General features: G+C 37.3%; 1 protein-coding gene across 6 annotated transcripts in view; it reads left to right on the top strand.

Moving 5' to 3' along the window:
- Nucleotides 1-25,785, top strand: part of SORCS1 (sortilin related VPS10 domain containing receptor 1) — a 461,149-nt gene that overhangs the window by 239,930 nt on the left and 195,434 nt on the right. For all 6 annotated transcript variants that reach the window (XM_006920877.1, XM_006920876.1, XM_006920874.1 and 3 more), the window contains exon 3: nucleotides 10,010-10,109. In XM_006920877.1, the coding sequence (XP_006920939.1) occupies nucleotides 10,010-10,109 (100 nt within the window). The remainder of the gene's footprint in view (nucleotides 1-10,009; nucleotides 10,110-25,785) is intronic.

Here is a 25,785-nt window from a genome sequence, read left to right on the forward strand (position 1 = left end):
TTGTTGAATGTAATAGTCAAGGCTAGAGATCAGCTGGTTCAGACCTCTCCGATTATACATGAGGAATTAATTCCCTCATTTCCTACTTTGCTTAACTTTTAGAAAATTAAAGGCAGCAAAAGCTCAGTTATGCAACATCATGTGAGGCTGAGATTCTCATCACCTGTGAAGAAGAAAAAAAACCGAATACACTTCACAAGATGACTTGACACCCAGAGAACAACTTCTACAATTTAGGATATTTGGATCCATTTATTATCAGGGAATCAAGTAAATCCTATTGTCACCACCAAATGTTTAGTTGCTTATGTTTCCAGAAGTCATTTTTCATAATTTTTATTTGTGTGTTCTGATTGAAGGGCTAAGAAGACCAAGTAATACTGACTTTATTTGATAAATGTTTTACTTAATTTTACATATTCCCAGGCAAGGCATTCACAGTGCTTCTTTAACCAGCCGGAGTGCCATGTGAGAGGAGAGCGCAGCACTCAAGCATAAATAGCATCTGACAGCGAGCACTTGCAGCTTAAATTCACTTTCTGACAAGGATCCTAAAAGAAAGGAGATATGTATGCATGCCGTTTCATGTCTGGGACAGTGCATTCTTCACAACTAGAGGCAAAGTCTGCACTAGTCACTAGTATCATCAATACCTTTGCAGTCTTGGTTTATTAGCTGCTTGGGCTAGGGTCTTCATTCAGTTAGGGAATTGACTGTAGGATGATAATCGACAGATATTATAAACAGTAGTGGTTCATTGTTTGAGAGGCCGGTGATCTAACTTCTGTGAGCTCCACTGGAAAATGCCGTTTCTTTGCAGACAGACTATTCTGTCTTTCTATAAAGAGCACAAATACTTGACTCAGCAAGCCTTCTTGTCTCTATTAAGTGTTCTGGCCTTGGAAACCAACTGCCTGGATTTGAATCCAGGCCCTACTATTATTGCCCTGTGACGCTGGGCAAGTTAGTCATCCTCTTTAAGTCTCAATCTCTACATCTGTAAAATGTGGATCATGCCAGTACTTAACTCATAGGGTGTGGTGAGAATTAAATAAGGTATCCTTGGAAAGTGCTTGTTAGCCCAGATTATGGCATGTTTTAAGCATTTAACAAATGCTTAACTATTATTATTCACTATTATTATTCGTAAACTATTGGGCATAGTCGGTTGTGAGTGTAGGGTAATATAGCCATTAAGATGTGACTTCAACAATCAGAAATATATGGTGATTAGGGTCCTATCAAAAGAGAGAACCCTTTATAAAGCCAAATAGACATGCCCTTCCTCATCTAAATTTATCTTTACCTGTATAAAGATAAATCTATATTATGATTTCCATTGCTATATTTAAATATAATATTGTAATAAACTAATACATAATACACATAAACATCTGTATGAGTTCTTCCTAAGTAAGTCCCTTATTTCTCTGATATTTATTTCTCTGATAATTATTTGTAATTACTCTGACCTAACACAAACTAAGCGGGAAGCCCTGGTATTTTCTTGCTTCCTCACCCTCCAAAAAGAAATATGTAAACTAAATGTGAAATTTCTCAAATTATATCTTCTGGTAATAGAGGGGAACGTTTCAGAGTTGTGTGTGCAATCAGTAAAGGTTATTCTGTGGCAGAATATAAAAAGCCATGTAGGAGAAGTTCAAATACATTACATGGGGTGTAAAGGAGTCATTCCATTCAGCAGAGGGATGTGAGAAAGCTTGATGAAGTAAGGGATGCTTAGGTTCAGCCTTAAAGTACACAAATGAATTCTGATTGGCAGAAAGAAAGGTGCAAGGATACATATGAACTAGTCCTGTCTTCGGAGAATGTAGTTTATTAGCACAGAAAACTGTGACCATTGACAATTTCAATGAAGAGTGGTCTGGGCTGTCATAGAAAAAAGAATAAAGACTGCTAGTCAGTTGACATCATCAGGCATCACTGGGAAGGTGACTCTAGAGTGGAATCTTACAAGATAAAAGGATGGTGCGCTTTCTCCACCGCTAAGCAGCTTGTCTGTTTAGCAGGGGACATTGTATTTGTAAAGACATGGAGGCAGAAAGAAGTTGCATCTGGGAGAAGGAACAAATATGTGACAAGTTCTAGCCACAGCAGAGATGGTGGTGCCCTGTGGTGGCCTGGCCCAGGAATGGAAGTAGAACTGAAGTGGAGGGTACAGATCAGAGACACTTGGGACCGACAATTTGTGTGTGTGTGTGTGTGTGTGTGTGTGTGTGTGTGTGTGTGTCTGTCTGTGTGTCTGTGTGTATAGAAGGAACTCGTGGACATCACCAGGTTAAAGAGAATACTCTTCTTTGTACCTGTTTTCACAAAAGCTGAACAGGAGACCTCTCTGCTTAGATTAATTTTCTCTTCCTTTTTTTCAAACAAAATAATCAGAAATCTGATCCAAGTATCAGTGTCAAATTTCGGTTATTTTTATACTCGAAAATGAACTGGAAGATATTTCAGAGATAAAGATAACCCTTCTCTTTAATGGTATCTCTAATGTAGATCAACAATTTTACCCAGAACAGAATTACATGGCATGCACTTGGCATTGTGTTGTATGACACCGCCTCCTTTTCCATGGAGCAATATACATATAGTCACGGTCAAATACATTCACTGCCCTCCGTGGCTGGAAACATCAACAACACAGCACAACGATACAACAAGGAAGAGAAGGGGGATGGCACAGAAAGAGCAGAAAGGTGAGAGAGAACTTTTGTAACTTGTTAACACATAGGTACCCATCCCTTACATTAAAAAAATAATAAAATATTTTTTCCTATTACAAATTAAATTCCAAATTCCGTGACATGTGGCAGAGTGGAAATATCTTTCTATCCCGTTGACATGCCTTCCACTGTTTAACCCCCTTCCCTCTAATTCTGCTAGTTAACCTGGAAAGCACAGGTAATCTGAGAGTCAGAGGGAAGCTTGTTCAGTTCAGGATGCACCATAACGTCTCAGCACATTTAAATTACATGTTTAGGCTGACAGGCAAATGTATTTCAGGGCAGAATCCTTAGAAAGCAAGAGACAGTTTCCTTCAGCTCCACGTTATCATTTGATGTAGATTGCCTATTATATTCTTGAGGTATTATGAAAAATGGATTCGGAGATATTTTCTTGACAGTGGGTAGACTAATGGAATCTGGTGACTGTATTTAAGATGTGCAGGGGTTTGTTAGAACATGGTAATAGAAATATCAATTGCACTGACAGGGTAAAAAAAAAAATCTGTCAATGAATGATAATGAAGTTATTTAAATGTCGACTCACTCGCAAACATTTTCCAAACCCTAAATTATTCTCACTGCTTTAACCTCATGCATCCTACATTATTAAGGAGCAGAGTCTGTGATGCAGCCAGTGTGCCTTTGGCTTTGGAAGCTATTTTTATGCCACCAAATGCACTAGGAGCAATGAAAGTGGCTGCTCTTTATGATTTTAGGAAAGAAGCAAAACAGAAGCTGCGGCTGCCCAATTTAGGGGTGAACACTGTTCTTGGTGCTGATTTGAGTAATGCCCTGGGTCTTCCTGTCCCTGTCCCTGAGCATCCTCCTATACCTCAAGTCTTCATTTTGTGACCTTGGCAATATGATTTGGTGTGTCTAGGGCTTGGACATGGAGAAGGAGGACCTTAAGTTGTTTGGATATTTTCTAACTTCTTTTGAAGAAGTAGCCCGGCTCATCTTTGGTTCAAAGAGTGTGCCCATTAGGCATCAGGCCTTCATTCACCCTCCATGTACAGGAGGCACCTGCTATGTGCCAGCACTGTCCTGGGCACTGGGCAATGGAGAATGAACAGAGATATATTCCCTGCCTTTATAGGTCTCAGAGTAGTTGGAAATGGATGTCAAGCGGAGGTTTCTGGATTAAAAAGTAGAAGAACATGGAACATGCCCACCATCTTCATCCCACTTCATCCCTCACAGCTGATTGTGTCTGCTAATAGCAGGGACTGCAGTGGTCCATGCCAGTCTTTCTAATATTGACTTATTAGAAATCCAGTGGGCCACACAAGAAGAGCAAACATCCATCAAGTCAGCCAGTCCGTCACAAACAAATTTTGAGTGCCTCCTGTGTCCAACTGCTTTTTCTGAGAGCTAGGAAGCCAGCAGTGAACAAAAGAGACATCATTCTTGCTCTCATGGAGCTTTCATTCTGGTGAGGGAAGATAGACAACAAAAAATAAGTAGATCTATCAGGTGGGGGTAGATACCACAAGGAGAAATAAAAGTTGCTCAGGAGGATAGAGTGTGCTGGGGGTGAGGTTGCTGTGTCATACATCAGGACCCTCTTCCAGAAAGAAGTGATGGGCCAGGTATTTGAGTGTCCAGAGCTTTCTAGGTATATGCAATAGCAGGGCTAGAGTGAGCAGGGGTGGGGAGCAGGCAGGAAAAAGAATACAAAGGGATTAAGAGTTGGGCATCTCACAATTATATTGCAAAGCTATTAGATAAAAAAGTAAATGTGACTTGGACATAGCAAGTCTGGGAGTTTAATTGTCGAGGAATAGGGCACTGACTGGTTGCTCAGTTAGTGAGGGCCTGAGTTCAATTCTGTTTCACGTCAAGCTCTGTTAGCCTGTGGCATCTTGGTAATCTTCATGAGACATCATCATATCATTAACAGGTTGATCCACTCACTTTGTCCATATTGCTAGCCTTCCCAGGAGTCAGGGTGAACCAGATCAATAGCATGCCTTCTTTTCTTCCTAGGTTATTGTGACAGTTTCTGCTTACACTTTTCTTAAAATTGATTCTCCCTGGCAGGCCCTCTGTCCTTTTATCTGATATGAAGAAAAGCCAGGTGCACCATGTAGAACTTCAAACGGTTTCAGTTCATTCTTTCTTTTACTAAGAAATGCAAAATTAGATTTTGTAAATATATTCTCTTTTCCTCTTGTAGCTTTGGAGAGAGGCAGAGCAGCATGGAGTTAAGGATGCATGCTCTGAAGTGGCAGCCTGAGTGAGGACTGCACCTTCCAAGTTCTGTGGCCTTGAATAGGCCGGTTATACTATATCTGTAACCTGTAGTTAACATCAGTGTCTGTCTCGTGCGATTTCTGCACATGAAGAGCTTAGGTCATGTCGTGAACCTTCATTTTACTTTGTTATGTTGTATAAGTACAACAGTCTATTCAGCAATGGAATCCTGGCACATATTATAGAGTGTAGACTCTTTAACTCTCAAATTTCAGTTCTTACCCTTACCTCTTTGATTCAAGTCCCACACAAAATTAGCACAGGTCCTTTAAAATAGGATAGTTTAAATTTGATTACGTTTAAAAAGGTAATAACTCCATGAATATCTTCTCTTATCAGCAAACTAAATCCTAGTCATTTTCAGTGGTTGAGATTTTCCTTGAGGGTCTCTCTAATGGGTGTTAGTAAGTGTTGGGCAAAGAATACACAAAAAAATCAAGAAAAAAATGAGTGATAAAATTAATAACAAAAGCTATCATGTATTGTTTATCATATGCCAGCCATTGTTTTCAGCACTTTTTGTGGTTTAATTTAGTTTACAAATGATTCTATGCTTATTTATTATCTCATTTGATAGTATGAGATTATAGTAGAGGAAATCCAATGGCATGTGTTACTTCTGCCACTCTTTTGTAGAAACTAGTCATGTCCTGGATTGATCCCTTCTTCGAGTATGATGGGAGACTTTGCCCCCTTAGAGGTCATAAATTTTTTCTATTCGAACGCCTTGCGCATTTTTTAATTGGGCTGTCGTTTTATTGTTGGCTTGTAATAGTTCTCTGTGTATTCTAGAGACAGGTCCTTTACCAGACATGATTTGCTAAAATTTTCTTCCATTTCGCGAGCTGTCTTCTCATGTTCTTGATTCCACTCTTTTACTTTTAACCTAAATATATGGTTATATTTGATGTGAGATTTTGTAGACATCTTATTAAATCATTTATTTAACCCATTCTGGCAATGCCTTTTAATTGGTATGCTTAGGCAATTTACTGATAGGTTTGCATGTAGGTCTAAATTTATTATTCATTTTCTGTTTGATCCTTTTTTGATTTTTCCTCTTTTACACTTTCCTGCCTTCTTTTGTGTTACCTGGACATTTTTTTTAATTTTCTTGTGTTTTTTTTTTTGTTTTTTGTTTTTTTTTTTTTTTTTGTGCCTTTACATTAATCGCTCTATGGTTAGCATAGGCTGACATTTCTGTTTGCAGTTTTGATTTATATTAAATATGTTTATTGTTCCCTTTTTCTTATGAAGCCAAAATCCATAATCTTCCTTTTCCTTTTTTTAATCTTTGATGTTCTGTTCCCCAAAGTACGTTGTTCAGAACACTAATATCATTACATATCCCTCAAGAATATCCCTCAAGAATATCCTGTAATCAAATATATTTTGAAAATGCTGTATGACGTATGCACTTAAAAGGTTTCGAGTATATATTAGAATAATAGAATGTATGCATGTATATAAGAATAATGAAATTTATAAGTTCTGAAGTAAAGGAACATTACATTTTGTTTAATTGAGCATTCCCTAACATTGTTTTGATCTTGGATAACACTCCTCTCCCTCATACCTAGAGATGATACTTAAAATATTTAACAGCCAGTATGTTGGCTTATCAGCCAGCCTGCTGCTCAACTGTCTGTCTCTCCTCTGCTCTTTCAGAGCCCACATCCCTAGGAGACTGCAGTTCCCACAACTGACCATGCGAAGATAACTGGAAGCATCTGTTAGCTGTGAAGGGGGTTTGCAGATGGGCACTAAGAATTGCCTTCCAGGGTGCAGTGCCTCCTCCAAGGTCATTGCCTCCTTCACTGGGATTGGCTTAGGCACTGACCAGTGAAAACAGGTGCTTCTCATAGTTCTAGACCAAGTTCCTTGTGGACGTCTGTTGTGCCAGCCCACAATCTTTTGGTTGCTGGACTATAAGGAGATCTAAGAGGTCTTCAAGGGAGAGGTCATGTGGGAAGGCTGGCACAAGTGCTACACAGAGAACTTGGTGCAGTAAATGTTTACCAACTGGTTTGCAAGGGTTGGAATTTTTCATTTCTGTACCATTGTACCAATGTTTCTTAGATGATTGTTGGTTTTACCCATGACGCATGTCAACACTATCTAATTCTAGTTCTATGGGACAATCATGGACAATGGCTAGTCTATGTCACTTTGGGTTTGTGGAAATGCATCATTTTTTTCTCTTTCTGTTGATTATTGCAATGCCATAATGTTTAAATATGTAGCTTTGCTGGAATTGAGAATTAATAAATTTTGACTTAGTTTTTGAGCTTTGAAAAATCAAGGGGTAAGAGTTAGCACAAAAAGTCATGGTAGATACCTGGAAGGATCTAGACTGGTAATGTTATAATAAGACAAAAGTGTCCAATAACATATTGTAAGCTCTCTGAAAAAAAATTGCTAACATAAATTTGAATTAGTTACTCTATTATCATCTTGTCACTTTGGGATTCTAGTTAAATGCACACACACACATGCACACATGCACACACAAATGAGAATGATTTCCTATAGAATCCTTATAGAATAATCCATATTTGTCTTTGTTTTTTGAATGTAAAAATATTTATTGAGTAGCTCAGGGATCAAGTTATTAGAAATTATAAAAATCTTATCATCACCTCTCTATACACTGTCCCTACTTCTCTAGCCTTCTTTCTCTTCACCCGACTAGGAAAAGTGAGCCATTTTCTCATTTCCAACATAGTTCTACTGACCTCCACCTATCACTAGGCAAAAAAATGTGTATATTAATGTAGCAAGTATTTGCACATTTCATCCTCCTCCCATCCCCCCCAGGTGCATCCATTTGTTCTTGAACTTGTGAATATTATTCAGAATAATGAATAGAAAAAGCTGTCTAAATAAAAGAGCTAGAGAAAGGCAGGGCAGCATGGAGTTAAATGAAAGGCTACTGAAATTTTGGAGACAAACAAGTCTTAGTAAAGAGAGAAAGTTCCTTTCTTACTTACCTTTTTTACTTCTTACTTACTCCAGTAAGGCCAGGGCAAGAATGGAAAAAAAAAAAAAAAGTCAAACACTAAGACTGGACTGAATAAGGAAATAAGTCTCAGATAGAAATTTCTTAAAGAGTAGGAGGAAATGTCACCTCAGCATGAGTTTGGGGAGAAAAAGATGGATATAGAAGGGGGATTTAAAGAAGTTTGTTGTGATCCATGGATAAGATCTCCTGTGAAAGAATTTTGGAATGCTCTTCAAATATTCTTAGATATCAAGCCAATGTTTTTTTTTTGTTTTTTTTGTTTGTTTGTTTTTGTTTTTTTTGATTGGGATAGAGCACGTAATGGTACTGAAAAAAGCCAGTTGTATCTTTGGGTTATACAAGGTGTCTTCTAGTTTATAATGCTTTTACCAGTTCCCTTTTCTAAAGTCCTACCCATTTTTCATTTCCAAGGACCATCGTCTTTTTGAAAAGCTTTTCATAATACCCCAATCTTTAGTGATTCGAGATATCATCTAAATTCTATAAAGTACTGACTCTTTGTAATATATACAGATACATTACATATTATATAACAGTGCATAATTGTGATAATATAATATTGTCTATAATATATATGTCACTATTTAAAATATGTTTGTAGAAAGGGTAAACTAAGAATTTAGTTTATGTATGTATGTATATATAATTTTAGGGGGAAAACTCCTGGATCCTCAGTGTCTGGTCCATCCAAAGTAAGTTCTTAGTGCATGGTGATGAGATTGTTAACATGAATTTCTTTTATTTAGTCTTTCTGGCCTATAGGAAAATGCAATTTTTATTAAGATAAAAAATTAATGAAAGTGATTATATTCTTTGTTTTTCTGATTAAACCAACTTTATTTTCTAAGCCTTGTTAATTCTTATTTGTATCATTGCACTTAACATAACTTTATATGTCTATTTATCAAGTAAAGGTGTTGAATGTTGAGAATAGTGTCAATGTGTTATATCCTGATATTTACACTGGGCCTGGTACATTTTAGGAGCTCTATAAATATGAATGAATGAATGAATGAATGAACAAGTGAATTACATTGGGAATCTCCTATATGTAAAAAGAAGGCAGAGAGGAATTTTTATACTTGTTTCCTTTAAATTAAAAAAAAAAAATTGCGGTATAATGTAAGTAACACAGAGCTTAGGGCCGGGATACGTGGATTCAAACTCTAGCTGACCATCTATCAGCTATCTTCTTTGACTAGGTCACTTAAGTTCTTTCAATCACTTTCTTCAAATACAGATAATGTTCTCTACTGGTTGTAATGATGATCTAATAAGATTACAATTCTGAAATATATAATAGAGTTTCATAGAGAAGATGATTAAGGCCTATTTATTCAGTCTAAATTAATAAGTTATTGATGAATGGCTAGATAATGATGAGTGAATCTCCAGAAAGATAAGGTCAGTGCCAAGAAGTAATATCCTTCTTACTCCACGTTGCTTAACACTGGAAAAGTCCACTGAATATGAGTGAAATTTCACATATTATTAAGACATTTTCTTCCTCTTAAACAATAGGACAAGACTGAATGACCTTTGAAGAGACCTACTCACCATCTATTCTATGACTCATGAAAGAAAATATACTTTGTAGATAAATCCAGAGAACCTGCGTCGCCATTGTACCGAGATAAAGCAAAAGTTTGGAAATGTCAAACCTAAATAAAAGCTCTTTATTTCTTTGGTCAACTCAAGGGACACCCTCATCTCTTCATCTTTTAAAATTAACCACATCCTTTATGCAATGTGCATACGTTAAGGAGCAGTAGAGAGATGGAGTTTTAATTTTTACCAATTCAATTTAAATGCAAATGTTAACCACTCACATGATGTTACTGTGTACATAATTAAGCATCATTATATACTACATGAATCATTTAGAAACCTCCCGAGAGCCATTCTACTATGTAAAACATGCATTATACTGACAAGCAGCCAAATGACGTATACTTCTGTCCTCATTAATGCTCCTTTTAAATTATAGGTCAACCGATTATGGGACAACCTATGAGAAGCTGAATGATAAAGTTGGATTGAAAACAATTTTAAGCTATCTCTACGTGTGTCCTACCAACAAGCGTAAGGTAAGAAATGTATATTCAGCATGCTGCTTATTCCTGATGCGACTTCTGCCTTGGTTGGCTAATCTCTCTAGCCACCTAGAAATCCATTACAGTTAAGTTTTAAGAGATGTAAAGATGAGATGATGGATGTTAAAGTGGTAAAATGCCTGACACATTGTAATTTTCAGATCAGTAGCGGTGACTGTAGAAGGGCAAGAGGTAGGTATATCATTACCATTTTAAAGGCAGCTACAGGGAGTGAGTCTTGTTGGGTGGATGGTGCTGTCTCTCATGGAAGAGTGCTGACCAGTTGGTGACAAGAATTAGAATGAGCCTTGACAAAACAGAAAAAAAACATATATGAGATTTTCCTGTGATATCCCTCTGTTTTCACTTGACATGGAGTGAATAACTAGAATCAAAGTGAATTCATTGTCCTACAGCAGGTTGGACGTTTCATTTCTAAAATTTATTCAACCTGCGTACAAATGCCAGGATGGAGCCCTGCTGGGAGGAACCTTATGGGTCACCATATACCACATCTTAATTTTACAGATGAGAAAACTAAGGTTTAAAGAAAGGAAATGATTTGCTCCCATTGCAGAGTTAGGGCACAATTGAGACTAAAATTCAGATTTCTCAGTTGGCAGTCATACTGCGTCCACTACGTTATACTGCTCCTATTAAGAGAGTTTATCTACTCTTCAGAGAGAATTGCTATTTTCTTCAGAAGAAAATGTTTGCTTTTTAAAAAGAAAGACTTATTTGTCTCAGGAGGAGAGTGGTGCTACATCCATTGTTTGGTTTTAAAAACTTGTGCTATCAAATTCTGAATTCTGATATAATTTCTAAGTATTACAGGAATTACATGAAATAATAGTATCCATCAAGAAATAGAAAAATGCTGTTCATTAGTATGTCCTAAGCTATATTCTGCTATCGTGAAAGCACTGACATCTAGGTTTTTGTTTCAGATCTGTCAGTAGTTACTGTTAGTGGCCTTAGGTAGGTTCTGCATTTCGTTATCTGCACTGTTGAAAGCAGATGAAAACATCTCTAAACAATTATTCTCAACTCTGGCTGTACCTCCAGGACACCAGGTGGTCCCCAAATGTGCAGGCTCTGGTCCCACCTTGTTGCCGTGGCTTAGGACTCAGGTAACTGTACTTCGAGCAAGCTCCCCAGATGCTTCTGGTTTGTATCTAGGGTGCAGAACCACTTATGTCGAGTGTAATGTTCCCTCTGAGTCTAAACATTTCAATTTCTTCAGTAGACACTGTTTAACTTAGCAGTTGCATAGAAGCTCTGGTCAGATGGCTTGAGTAAAAAACCCAGCTAAGCCAATTAACAAGTGTACAGCTATGTTGACTTAAACTCTCCAAGCACAGTGTCATCAAGTGTAAAATAGGAGATAATTCTGGTACCTGGCTCATGAGGAAAGTTGTGAGTATTGTATGAAATAAGGCATTTCAAGTGTTTAACATTAATAAGGTTTAATCAATGTTTTCTCTTTACATTTTCTCCTTTTTTTCACCTTCCCTTCCTCCTTCATATAATTATTGGAGGCAATAGTAGTGATTTTTCCTCTGTAAATAGCAGTGTTCATTAGAACTTTCTACAGTGATAGAAATGTTCCTCTAAGCTGTCTAATACTGTCGACAGTAACCACTTTGGGACTGTTGAGTATTTTAACTGCGGCCGCTATGACTGAGGAACTGGATTTTACATTTTATTTATTTTTAATTAATTTAAATGTAAATACCCACATTGGCTGATGACCATAGTATTAGACAGCACAGTTCAATAATGCCATCCTCACGCATTTAGAAACATACCCTGGACATTCTTATCATCCCCTTACTGGCTGATAACTGGTCCATCGTCAGCGATTACACATAAACAATTTTGATCTGCTGTGTACAGTCATACATTGAGGAGCTAAACTCATATCCTTTATTTTTATAATGAGATTTAGTTAAGTTTGCTGGCTTTCAATCAATTCTTGTAATCCCTATTGATTTTTCCTCTAGCTCATATTTTTAGTAAATTTCATTTAGCAATCAACAAACTGTAGGCACCATTGAATATAGAGAAATATGCCAGCATTCCACCCTCAATAGTCATGTATTCTAGTAATAAAATGCAATATGACGTTTTGTAATTGAAAGGTCTCTTGACTCTACTTCTACCTAGCAGATAACTTTGGGTTAGTCATTTACATTTTCCCATTTGTAAGGTAATTAGGAAAAAAAAAAAAAAGAATTTACAGCTGGAAGAGACCTGAGAATTGATCTCATCTAGTGATAGTCTCTGTTTGATGCGGTTAGAAAGGAATATGATTTTTTAACTAAGATGTCGAACATTGAAGGTGAGTCTAGGTTTTTCTTTAGCAGCACACCATGTGGTGGTGATCTGGAGATTTTAGGATGGTTTGCAGTGGCAGGACTTAGAGCATGAGACTCGCCAGTCCCAATGTTGTTCCTACAACAGAAAGGAAAGCTTAGTCAGAATTCCACAAGGAACCCCACCATTGAATCCACTCATGTCAGTATGCCAGTATGAGTCAGGCTGCGCACTTAATCTGTAGTTATCTGGAGGTTTTTAAGGAGGGCATTTGGCCAGGGGCATTTAGCTGAAATAAAGACTTGGCCGAGCCTACTTCCAGAGTAAGAAAAGTCGTTGCCCACAACTATGGGAGAACACTGTCCACGGAGCCGGTTACCCTCTAGAAGCAGAGTCAGGCTTCAGCTGTTTAAATCACAGTGTTTATGGGAGAACCTGAGAGAAGGGATCTTTTTCCTCTATAGATAAATGAGATCTTCAGGGTCACTTTCTGCAATGTTGACAGATTTAAGAAATATTGGAGGACGATGAAGGTCTTTACAATGGTGCAAAAATTCAATAAAGTTGACATAGCAGTAAATTTGTGTACAGTGTTTCTACTGAGGTGAATTTATCGCCATGAAATATATATTTCCCCCACCTCAAAGGGACATATGCACATATGCAGACCAAAGAGAGTTCCTGCACAATATTTTAAAGTGTGACTATATTTTCCCAATTGATGAGAACTTGTTTACAAATAAAGAAGGAAAAGGAGGAGAAGAAGAAAAGAAAAATCATACTCTATTAACTGTGCAAGACAAAGGCACTTAAGTTGCTTTCAAGTCTCCCAGGAATTTCGTGTCCTCCAGTGAAAAGGCAGGCCCTGTAAAGGGTTATATTAATTATTTGAGTTCTCCAGGGTGCTATCTAGCAAGTTAACATCTTTTGTACCAGATACTTCTATCTGCTTTTCACGTCTGTAGGAGCAACTGGAATAAAACTGACATTGGGATAACTGTTTTCGTTCCCAGAAGCCTGTTTTGCCTTCATGTTCTTATTGCTATTTTTAGTTTCTTATAAGGATAAGTACAGTTCTTCAATCAATGTGACTCCAGCAGTGGGCATCATGCCCTGGCTTTGCAGGCAGCTTGTTAGGGGCATCACTGGGATCAGAGTCCAAAACAAAGCAGCTCCTTATTTACAGTTTAAATTGATGATCGTCCATTGGCTGTTTTGCTGCAAGCCTGCTGTAAATTACAGCAGCTTTCCTTGGGTACATCTGTTACAGTAAAAACTGTAATCCCATCATAGGTCAGTCTAGGAAATGTTGGCTAAGAGACATAGAAAGCCTGCTTCCAGGGTTTGTCCTAGCTCGTGCATACTTTCTTTCAGAAGGAACCCTGCATCTGGTCTCTGAGGTATGAGGTGGGCTCAAAGGAACAGGGATGGGTGGATCCTAGTGGCAGGAGAGAGGCAGGCTCCTTATCTGTCACCATGTCTCTGAGGGAGAGCCCTCCTCCACCCCCACCCCAAGTTCATGGCAAATCTCAAGGCTTGCTGATGTCAGTAGTGGTTTATTGGTTATGTACATATAGTCTTCTATGAGGAAAGATAATTTAACCTATGCCCGAAATGAACAGCTGGGATCTAGAGGGTGATGGAAAGAACTAAGACAAATGTAGCAAAGAAAAAAAAAAATCAATATTGAAATCTCAGTCTCACTCTTAAATTTTCACTGAGTTTATCTGTATTTTGCCTTAAAAGAAAACTTCTTTATACTCTGTGTGTATCTATTAGCAATACCTTCCCCAACACCCCCAACCAACCTTAGCTATTCTCCCTCCATGAGGTGTTGTTAACATCTTCAAGGATTAAAAAATATAAAATTCTAAGTGGAATTCATTGGGAGAGAAGGGAAAAAAAGTGTTTTCCTTTTTCTTTTTCTTTCTTTCTTTTTTTAACTTTGAACAGTCATTTAGTTGTTAGATCCTCATACTCTGTACACTATGTTCCAAGCAAAGAAAAAACCTAGAAAGTATATGTTCTTTAGATTTCCTGTGCCACCTCCACACCCCTGTTCTTTCTCCATTCTGTGTTATCACCACTGAATTAATAAAAAAAATCCTGCTGAGAAAGCCTTGAGACTTTCATCCTATAAATAGGACCCTACCTCTTCAGAGCACATCGATCATTCTTTTGGGTCTCTTGGTATATGCCAACATTAAACACTGTGTTTTCTCCAGATGTTTAGGTTTTAATGACCATACTGTAAGTGGCATTTTCTAAATAAGCATTTAATTATTGACTCCTTGCTGCTTCTTTTTATGTCCTGGGCATGCTTAATTCTTTTCATATTGTCATTTGCTTGGGTGGTCTATATCATGTATGTGACTTTTGGGGACAGGAAAAAAGTGTGGTCGATAGAATCTGCCAGCTTCTCTTAGGGAAAGTGATGGAAGCACTGAATCTGAACCTAAAAGGTGTTGGAGGTATTCAGATTCTGCTTTTTCACTTAACAGACATGGAAACCACGTCCTAGAGAGTTTAGTGACTTGCCTGAGGTTGCATGCAACTGCTGAATAAAATTCTAAGATCATTAGACCTTTAAAGTAAACCTCAAATGCCACCTAGTCCATCAAATAAAATCAATTCCACTAATGAGATTTTCTTACTCTCTCTGATTGCCAAGGCATCTGCTTTCCTTTTCTAGTACTTTTTTCTTACTTCTGATTATAGTTGTTTTTGACCACATCTAATCTCTCCTTTAGAATGCAAAGTCCTTGGTGAGAAAAAGTGCCTCGATCAGCTTTGTGGTCCCTAAAGTGACAAGCATAGGGTATTGGTGTGCAGTAGGTATCCAGCATGCGGCTGAGGATTTGAATTGAACTTAGGTTGGGTTTTGGACTCTTAGGTGAACTTGAAAGGGAAAGTACATTGTGAAACCAGCTTTGATTCATTTATTTTCTCTAATTATAAAATTAATTCTATTTCAAGTGAATAAACAAAGATAGTAAAAAAAAAAAAAAAAAATCCCTATAGGTTTTAGTGATTTCTAGGCCATGGCATATAATTTTATCTTTTCTAGCCAAGACGAGCATGATTAATATTTAAAATGCTAGGACTTTGCATAGCACGCGCTCGACATTATTTGGCAAGGCCACAGGGATCTAGAGTATTGTATAATACATCAAAAGGGGTGCATGACATTTCCCTTATGGGCACTCAATACTTGCTCATTCCACCCCAACTCTTTTATCTGTCCCTTTGTACATAAGAGCATGTGTTTGCCTCTAATCTTTTAAAAATAATGTATGTTTCATTCATAAAGAAGGGTGATGCATGAACTCAGAGACACAGTGGAAGTGACATTTTCCAAACTTCAATGAAAGTGACTTTTTTAGTGAACAAATGCTTACTACTTACCTACACTTAACCTGGGCAATGATGACTAAAGAAAGAGATCATCTCCTTTGATCCTTCTGAATGCAGCTGACACTTTATACTGTTTCGGTCCATCAAACATTTTTTTCATTTCCTTCTTGAGCATTCCAAAATCAAATCGAATCCAAGAAAGCGATGCTACATCTACACTTTTTCTCTGGGTGATTTTCCAACAGTTATCCAAGCCCCCGAGTTTCAAACAAACTCTGGAATAACAAGAGCATCATGCTCTGCTTGAAGCAGGGGCAGAGCGCCAAGAGCAGTGCTCACTAGTGATTCCTTTTTTGCCCCAAGGCGGCCCTGAGGTGCCCTCTGGAACCCCTAGGCTTATAGAACACAGTTGGAAGAAAACATTTCTCCTCTATATACTGAACTACACCTGAAACACCCATTCACCTTGTACTATTTTATATAAATCAAAGCACCTATCATAACATCCATAAAGTTTTTTAAAAAGCTTGTGAAACCAGAGTCTTTTTGATTTTAGCATAGTATGTTACCTAGTAGTTACTTAGTTGATTTTTATTGAATCTTATTGGTATCTAAAGCTAATATTTAAAAAAAAAAGATTCACAACTTTCCTGGTTTCAAGAACTGATGAGGTTGACTAGTAATTTCCTGTTTTAGTTCATGTAGTACTAAGTAGTACTAAGTGCTTTTTAATTGGAAAGAAGCTTTTTGCATAATTGACATTACATATTTGTTATTTCTCATTTGTAAGATGTGTCTATCATATATAATAAGCATCTAATATACTAAATATTACTCATGAATTGCTGATTTTATTTATATCTAATTTATATCTCTATGAGGATCAAGTTTATATGATGTTGAGGTTATAATTCAGAGTTTAATTAGCCACATTTGTGTTTAAAAAATAAAGTAGCTAGCTAGCTAAATAGAGAGATAGGAAGGTCATAGATAAATCAACAGATAACCTTTTCTAAGTTTAGATAATTCCTTCTAGTTGGCTTCAGGTGTATTTCTTTACCAAAAGAGGGAAATAAAACTCTGTCTTTTAGTTTTATTCCTTTTTAACAAATGAACTTAATCAGGATAGAGATAGCCTGTGTCAGTCTCCAAATATTTATGAAGTAAGACTCATCTGAAAATTGCATGTTTCTTATACCACTGACTAGATATTAGAAGGTAGGTTGTCTCAGTGGCCAGGTGAACAAAAGTTCTCAAAAATGAATGGAAACCTGTCTAGAGGCTGATCATTTTTCACATTTGCATAATGGACTATCTGCTTAAACATCTCTGGGGAGCAGACTTTCTTTTTTAGTTTGGTTATCTATCTACTTATTTATTTGTTTGCTTGTTTGTTTGTTTGTTTTTGTCTCACAATCTGTCCTTATTAGAACTGGTATTCTCTGAAGTCTGACTGGCCTAATGTTAAATACCCATCTATTACCCTTTTATGAAGGTCAAATGCATTATTTCAGGTTGGTTCCAAGTTGCGCTCTGCTGTGGAAAATGGTCAGAGGTCTTTTAAACATTTTGGTCTGTTTGCTTCCAGCATACTCCCTGTGGTTTCTCAGAGGTTTCTATCATCCGGTATTTGACATACTGTATCTAGAACATTTGTTTCTAGTGAATAGCCCGTGCTGCTCTAATGATGGATGGAGATGAATGCTGACCGCTACAGGAAATTTGCCATATTTTACTGGGGTGGGGATGTTTCACTCCAATATATCAGATCTGCCCCAAGCTTTCTCTTGATGCTGTCACGAAAAACAAAGTTAGCTTCGATGAATCTTTAATAAAACCACTTTTTTTTTTCCACCCTGGAGAAATTAAGAGAGCACCAGCAGCCTCAGAGACTAAATTGTTTCCAGTTAAACATTCTTTTTTCTGACCTGATGTTTCTCTTGACTGACTCTTCTTTTGATGGGTTTGTCCCTCGGTTCCTCTAGGCATCCACCTCCTATTTGACCGGGTCCCTAACTGCTAACATGCTTCTCATTCTATAACCCTCCAAGTCAACAACTTAAAATAAATTTTGCAGAACAAAATACTATATACTATAGCTTGTAGGTAACAAGCTGAGCTTAGATCTTCTTAGGTAAAAAGGCCTGCAGTGTGAGGTATACAGTTTGATGACTGGGAAAGATTGATCTCTTATTCTTTGGCTATTGGGGGCTGTGTGGGTATTTGGGGACTAGAATACTAAGTATTGTCATGATTGACAGCATCTGCCATGAGGAAATGAACATGCTTGTAGAGGAGAAAAGGATGATGTGGATGAATCCAAAAAAAAAGAATAGGGAAAAATAAAACCACCTGAATACACAACCTCTTACAGATAAGAGAAGAGAGGAAAGGCATAGATGTTAAGCCAAGTGGGAAGATGGCAGAGATTACTACAATGCATTTAAAGTAACAAAATAGCGATGAGAGAAAGCTAATACAAAAAAACACGGTGAAGATTTTGGTAGAGGAAAAATAATAAAATTATAAATGTATATTCAGCAGTAGATTTCGAATCTCCTGAAATCTCTCAGAGAGAGGAGGGCTAATCTACCAGGAACTTATTAAGACATTCAGAGGGAGTACAATTTACCCTTATCTCTCTGTTCTTCACGAGTGCTTTCAATGGGGTAAAAAATGCTGATGGCTCTGGCCGAAATTGGTTTTGCCAGGAAGGAAAGAACAATTATGACTCAAGTGTGGAGGAGTGGCAGGCCTGGATCTCAGTTCCCCAGCTCCCCAGCGGCAGTCAAGTATCACTGAGGCTGCTTGTAGTTAATGAACTTTTGTCTTTTTAATGCTCTCTCTCCTAGCTATTTCCCGATCCTTCTGTGGAATGGCCTCTTCTATTTAAGTGTACACCTTGTAGTTTCTGTGCTTGTTAGGTGTATCATCTCAGTACCTGTTCGCAGTCACTGCGGAGCTGCACAGTGTTGTTCTTGTGAATTTTTGCCTGATGGAGCCATTAGCTGTGGTGTCATGGTAAATATAATGGACCCTGAAGCCCATCTGCCTGGCTTTAAATTCTAGCTAAGCCACGTACTAGTTGTATGTTCTTAGATAAAGTTTTATTTGTTGGTTTGTTTGTTATTAACTGCTCTGTGATAGTTTCCTTATCTCTAACATAAAATATGATTGTATCAATATCAAAAGGTAGTTATGAGAAGTCAAAACAAGCAAAGAACGGTGCCTGACTCATAGCAACCATTTCATAAATGTCAGTCTCATTGTTTTTATTATTATCTGTTTCAAATTATTTGGCCATACCTCATGCTGTCATTTATCAACTCAACCAAAATTATTGAATGCCTATTTTGTGCCAAATCTTTTTTTTAATAACTAGGAAGTAGAATAGAAGTAAAAGACATTGTTTTTGCTCTTAAGGATGTGCAGTCTGGTAGAGAAGATGAATCTAGGAGGAGTCAACTATGGGACAGAACTTATATGTCAGAATAGCTATGTACATAGAACTCTTTGAAGACTCAAGGAAGATATCGCAGAGAAGCAGGTATTTGTCAACTTGAGAAATGAAAAAGATGAAAACTATTTTTCAGTGTATGAGTTATGAGAAACCAGTGTTCGCAGACCATGGTGCATACATAGGTCTGACTGATTTACAAATAGTAAATCGATAATCAACCATGCACCTATTTTGACTCTTAAAGCATGCTAATTTTCATTTATATCTGGCTATATTATCTAATTAGACCAAAAAAAGTCTCCATTATCCAATTAAATTATAATTCTAACAATATCACAACTTCTTTTCAATTGTTATAAACTTTTTTCTGTCTTGCTTTTAAAATCAATAAATGGGCAGTGGTAACATTATTAAGATTGAATTAATAAAACTAACATTTACCTTATAAATTTGAGATATTCAGCATTTATCTTAAGTAACTATTGGGCAGCCAGGACTGTTGATAAGATTTAGAGGTAAAATTTTAAGAAGAAAGCAATTGACATATTTTATTGAACATCTAGCCTGTGCCTAGTTCTTTGCAAGTACATTGGTAGACTTAAAAAAAAAAAAAAAAAAAAGAATGAACTTATGTAGTTAATCATCCTGCAAGGATGCAATTAAAGAACAGTGTAAGACGGAAGATAGCGGATAGCATGGCACAGGTGACAAGGGTTTGGGGAAGGGGTTGTCTCAGACTGCAGTCTGAGTCAGGAAAGCATCATGAAAGCACTTAAATTATCCAATGAAGCAGACTGGTATGACATTCACAACAGAAAAATATAATTTAGTTGAACCAACATTTATTGAATGCTAGGCAATAGAGATGTAAACATGCTTAAAACGGAGCCCTGTCTGCAAAGACAAGGGGATTGAAGGGAGAGGTGTGTAGGTAGAAATGAGCATGGTGTTTACATTAGTATAGTTACTGTACCTTTCATTTCCTGAAATCTTCATAATTTGATAATATATATTACACATCTTCTTTTGCACCCTAAAAGTGCTCTTTAAAGTACTCCTTTTTACAGATTGTTTATCCTAATTGTTTGTTTAGAAAATATAGTTCCAGTAAACTTATTGAATATTTAGGAGAGTGCCTGGATCAGGGCAGTAGGTGGATGTCAGGGGTGACAGGGAAGCGAGAAGTATGGAATGAAACATGGCAATAAGGGAAGCAGTCAAGCATTTGTGGGGTGATTGGGGGTTCTGGTGTCCCAGTGGCTAGTAGTTTATCTTTTTCCCCACACTATTTTCTGAAAAGGGCCCAAATTCTCTTGAAAGATAGAATAGCTACAACTTATTAAATGTTGATGCTTTCTCCTTCAGCAAACTCACATTTCATTGGGATGGCTGTAGCTTTAGTTAGGAGCCAAACCACCCATCCAGCTTGACTTAAATTACTATGTTGTTTGAATTTCAGAGGATGTCCAGCAAAAGAGCTGAGTCATGCTAGGGGGGAAAAATTGGCTCTTGGAAGGCATTTGTCTAACACTGGAAGCAGTCTGCTTTCTTTACAATGTGGTGTATTTGTGCCTGTCCACCTCTTATGTTTTATTAATGCATTATTTAGCCTTCAGATTTACGTATTTTCTTGACTGGCTAATGCTGTCTTTGTTCCTTGGGCCCAAGCCCTCTGTGCTTCCATTTGGAAGTGCATTACTGACATTTACAAACTCCGACCAAAGACTCAGTCAATTACCACCATCGATGCCCATTGTTCCAAGAGAGCCGACCTTTACTCCTAGGCACCAATTAAAATCTATTGCTTCTTACCCCTGCAGTGCTTACTGTAATTCTGGCTCGATGCCCAGTGTAACTGGTGGTGGGATGCATTCTTCTTAGTCTTCCTCTTTTTACTTTTTTTTTGAAAACAGGAAGAGAGTGACCCATAAATGTAAATGTATGCTTTGTAGGGAAGAAAAGGGGGCAGAAGACCAGAATTAACAACAGTTTTTAGTTAAATCATCTTTTGTGTCAACACAAATGAAGACCCTACATAAATAAAATAATTAGACAAAATTTAGGACAGGTCTATTCCAGATTCATATTGTCAGCAGAGTTACTACATGATGGTTATTTGTTGCTAATTGCAGGGCCTTTTTGCTGTCAGCATAGCTGGCCTCCTCCATAGCAAGCTGATGGAGAGTCCAACGTCCCAAAGAGGGAAAGACAGGCATTCGGCTCTCTACATGTTAAATTACGTGTTACTAGCACACTGCTCAGGTGGTGGCCTTTTAGGTTTCTTTTTCTAATGGAATTTGAGCACATTTGGAGGTGGAAGTAGTTTGTCTGTGGTCACAAATGTTCATCATAAGAAGATTACTGTTTTTGGCAGACCAGTAGTCTTAAGATGTGCTCATTTAGGAAAACAAACATGGTGGTATATCATCTCCTTTGTAACTCTTTCTACTCTTCTATTTTCCTCATCTTCTGAAGCGCCAGAGGTATGATGCTTATGTTTTAAAGGAATTTGAAGCCAAATTCTACTGACTCAGTTATGTTAGTAGAAATGGCCATAGTGTAAACACAGTGGCCCAGGAACAAGTTTGTCTATACTCAGATTGAGAGACATTCTGATTTGCTAAAAGTCAATGGAGCTTTCCCTGTTTAGTTTAAAATTCCAGATCTAAGCAAGTTAAAGCTTAAGAGCAAGCACTATCCTCTTCTTGTGCAAATAGCCTCTTCCTCGCACCTTCTCTCTGCCTGCACTGCTGGTACAAACAACCAAGCTGAGAGAATGTGATTCATTCTTCGATCTACTGAGAAAATGGTCCTGCAGTTATATTATTCTCACCCTTTTGCTCCTCTTTACTATTTGAAATTTTATAGAGTTCTGAAGATAATACTTGTACAAGGGCTTAAAATTTCCCAGGAGCCACAGCATTGCGCATTTCCCACCCACAGGTCCTGGTGCAGCCTGGGAGTGTAATGTCGTGAGTGGGAAGCCATTCGGTTCCCTGGAGATCCATGTCAGCATTTCATTACCCAGCAACCAGTGGATAAAGCCCAGAAGATTATGAAACCCAAACCCTTTGGCTCTATTTATTACAAATACAAAGTTTTGCCCATGTTTCATTATGTTCCTCCCATACGAATCCAACTCAGGGGAATCACATAGAACTCTGAACTAAATATGCGGGAGAGAAAGATGTTGAAATTGAACATTACCCGTCTACAACTACTTAGTTTGTTTCTTTCATTTTCTTCCCTTATTTCTTCCTTTCCTCCTTCTCTCCTTCTCTTCTTCCCTCCCTTCTTTTTTCCTTCCTCCTTCCTTTCTTTCCTCCCAAAGCTCATTTATATGAAAGAGGGAATAACTACCTTCTATATTTAAAACACAATATGTTTTCAAAACACAATATGAAAGAAGGAAAACTACCTTCTATATTTAAAACACAATATGTTTTCAAAATTGTTATAAAAGTGTGTGTGTATGTGTGTAAAATAATCTCATCTTCACAAAAACACTGTTATGGTATTTTATACCTGAGACTTAATTAGAGACTGGTGGTCTTCAACTAGAACCCAGATCTTTGCATTTCTGGTCTATGTTCCTTGTATCATAGTTTACCATTTACCAGCCATCGCTCTTGTTTTGTTTGGGAGGGTTACGTTTTACTAGTGTTCTTGAGGCCAAGTGCCGATTCCCCTGCAGACCTTTAATAAAGTTCATGTTTTAAATATGCATTATATAATGTTAGATAAAATGCAAAGCACAGACAAAATGTAAAGGCAAACCATATGTCACATTTTAAGTCAGCTTGTATAAAATCATTCAGCCTCCTGCTTATCATTTCATGATAACAGCTTTGACAGCTTTACATGATAAGCCTGATGCTTTTAGAAATCTGAAAAGGATTCTATATATAAGGTCTGAGGGAAACCTCATTTTTAACCCCAGGTTCTAGTACTGGCTCCCAGTGAAAACTCAACAAATAAATCCTTGCTAATCAATGAATGAAAAAATGAATGAATGGATGAATGAATGAATTAAAGGAAGTTTGGGAATATTTTTCCTCCTGAATATTTCTGAGATTAGAGTTACCAGCAATAATCAGGACAGATCTGCTATGGCAAGAAGATGGACAAAATGACCGTCATAGTATTTTTCGACTCCGTCATGTTATTTCTGTATCTGGCACTCTTCCTTGTCCTGATGCCGAGCTTTCCTGGTGGCCTAGTAGGCGGCCTCTATTTACTCACAACATGTATTCGTGTGCTCTGGATTATTATTTTCTACTATGAAGAGTACATTTCAGAAATGTACCTATCGAATGCAGAACACCTATGGCCAGTGACATGAAGAGCAAGACATTTTGGCCAATGTCTGGTGCAGGGATCTGCTTAGAGCCTGATTCCATGGTCCTGATGCCGCTCTTTGGAGAAATCTCAACTGAGAAATGGCTCTCCCATCACTGGGGTACATGGTGGGCAGGAAGTGTTCTTATAAAGCTTTATTCATGGGCTCTGATTACACCTGTGACTCTGCTGTTGCCTTTAACCTTTGAGTATTCCATCATTAAATCTCTTGGCACCGGCTTTTTTCTGTAGGAGTTACTACTCCCTCGAAATTCTTTAGAAAAGGGATCTTCTCTGTGGCAGCAATGGCAAAAAAAACTAAAAAAGTAAAATAAAATATAAAATAAATAAAATAAAATATAAAATAAATAAAATAAAATATAAAATAAATAAAATAAAATATAAAATAAATAAAATAAAATAAAATAAAATATAATTTTATAAAAGGAAATTACATTTGCTCTGTTAAGACTGGACATGTAGGCCCCCAGTAAATAAACTCTTCCTTACTTCCTTGTTTTTTTTTTTTCCTTTTGTTCTACATCAAATATATAAAGGAAACTATTAAAACTATGAGTAGAAGAGATAGAAAGAGAAGTATTAGAAAGGATAATTGTTTAAACTAGATCTAAATTGGAACTGGTAATCTCCTTTGCCTCTTAAGTTAAGCGGTATTTTAAGTAACCCAGACTCATATTTTTCGAAGAAGTAGATCAACAGTTTGCTTCTCAAGTCAGTGATCATAATAAACTGTAAGCTATAAGATACTCATATATAAAATGTACGGAGACCATTCCCATACAAGGTGATAGTCAGTGCAGAAACAAAACAAAACCAAACTCTGAAATCAGCAGTGTTAAGTACCATAAACTCCATTTTAATGTTGAGAAAACTAAGTTTCAGAGTAGGTGCTCCAGATTGTGCAGCTGGTAACTAACTGTACAAGGACTTGGCAGCGTGGAGATTTTCTCAAGCTTCTTGGTTAATATTCACCACCCTCACGTATTAACTAAAAGGTATAATCTCTCTAGGGCCAAAGTTATTTCCCCTAAGGGTACATGGGAGATAATAGCATCTGCTCAAGTCAAACCAGCAGTAACAGTAATTCTGTTCTTTAACAATTTATAGAGGAGTCCCATAGCTTGAATATTTTGATATCTTTGAATTTCCCTGATATACATGAGCATCCTTAAAGATATGCTCATTTGCCTTTCAGAGATTAGTGGAATGAAGTGGCTAAGTTAATACTGAGGTTCCTAAACCTCAGCATATGTAAGAATCATCTAGAGGGCTAGTTAAAATGTAGATTCTGAGGGCCTGTTTCTCAGAAATGCTGGCATTTGGAGCTCTGAGAATCTGCATTTTAACAAGCAGGTACCACTTTGCCAGCTCCCTGTAATTCTGCTGCATGTAGATCTAGGACTGCACTTTACTGAACAGAGGTGAGCTGTACTAACAGTAAGGTACCATTTTTCAATGAATCTCTTAGTTTCATTTTTCTTTATAAAAGTAAAGTCAGTACATCTTTTTGTATTGGTGATGCAACTATAGACTATAAAGTTATGTGTTTGGAACTAGCTGCCCTCTACTGGACAATGAGAAATTTGATTAAAATTGGACCACTTTTTCCCCATTTGTCTCTTTGACTGACACTAAAACTGGGTTCATTATTCCTCTCACTGAAAGACAACTGTATTATGCATTTGACTGCTGGGTGGGATAAAGGTCAAGGGCACAAAGGCAGGCTCAGGGCATCTTTGCAAATTAAGGACATGGATTAACCACAGTCTTTAGGACTGTATTGAGGGAGCTCAAGGTGCAGGCAGCATGCTGCCCTTCTGATTTTCCACCTAGGGGTAAGTAAGGGCTGGAATAAATAATTCTTACTTACTTCATGGCACGGAGGTGCTTACTAGCAATTTAACTTTGCAGAGTGGTAGGAGGCTACTATTATAGAGTTTTCAAAGACATTTGTTAAGCTCAGGGAGGGTTGCTTTTTGAAAAAAAAAAAGTGTTTTTTTTTTTTCCCCCTGAGTTCCACTCCATTATTCCAGGGTTCTAACTTAATTTCTTTGCACAGTAAGTGGTTCTGTCTTGGTATGAAACACAGGCAGCCCACACAGGATTATTAGGTACAAAGTGCTATTCAAAGACTCCGTGAGAGAGAAACATGAAAAAAAAAAAAAGCAGGTATTTTTTGAA

This window comes from Pteropus alecto, unplaced genomic scaffold, assembly GCF_000325575.1.
Source record: "Pteropus alecto unplaced genomic scaffold, ASM32557v1 scaffold177, whole genome shotgun sequence".
Taxonomy (NCBI): Eukaryota; Metazoa; Chordata; class Mammalia; order Chiroptera; family Pteropodidae; genus Pteropus; species Pteropus alecto.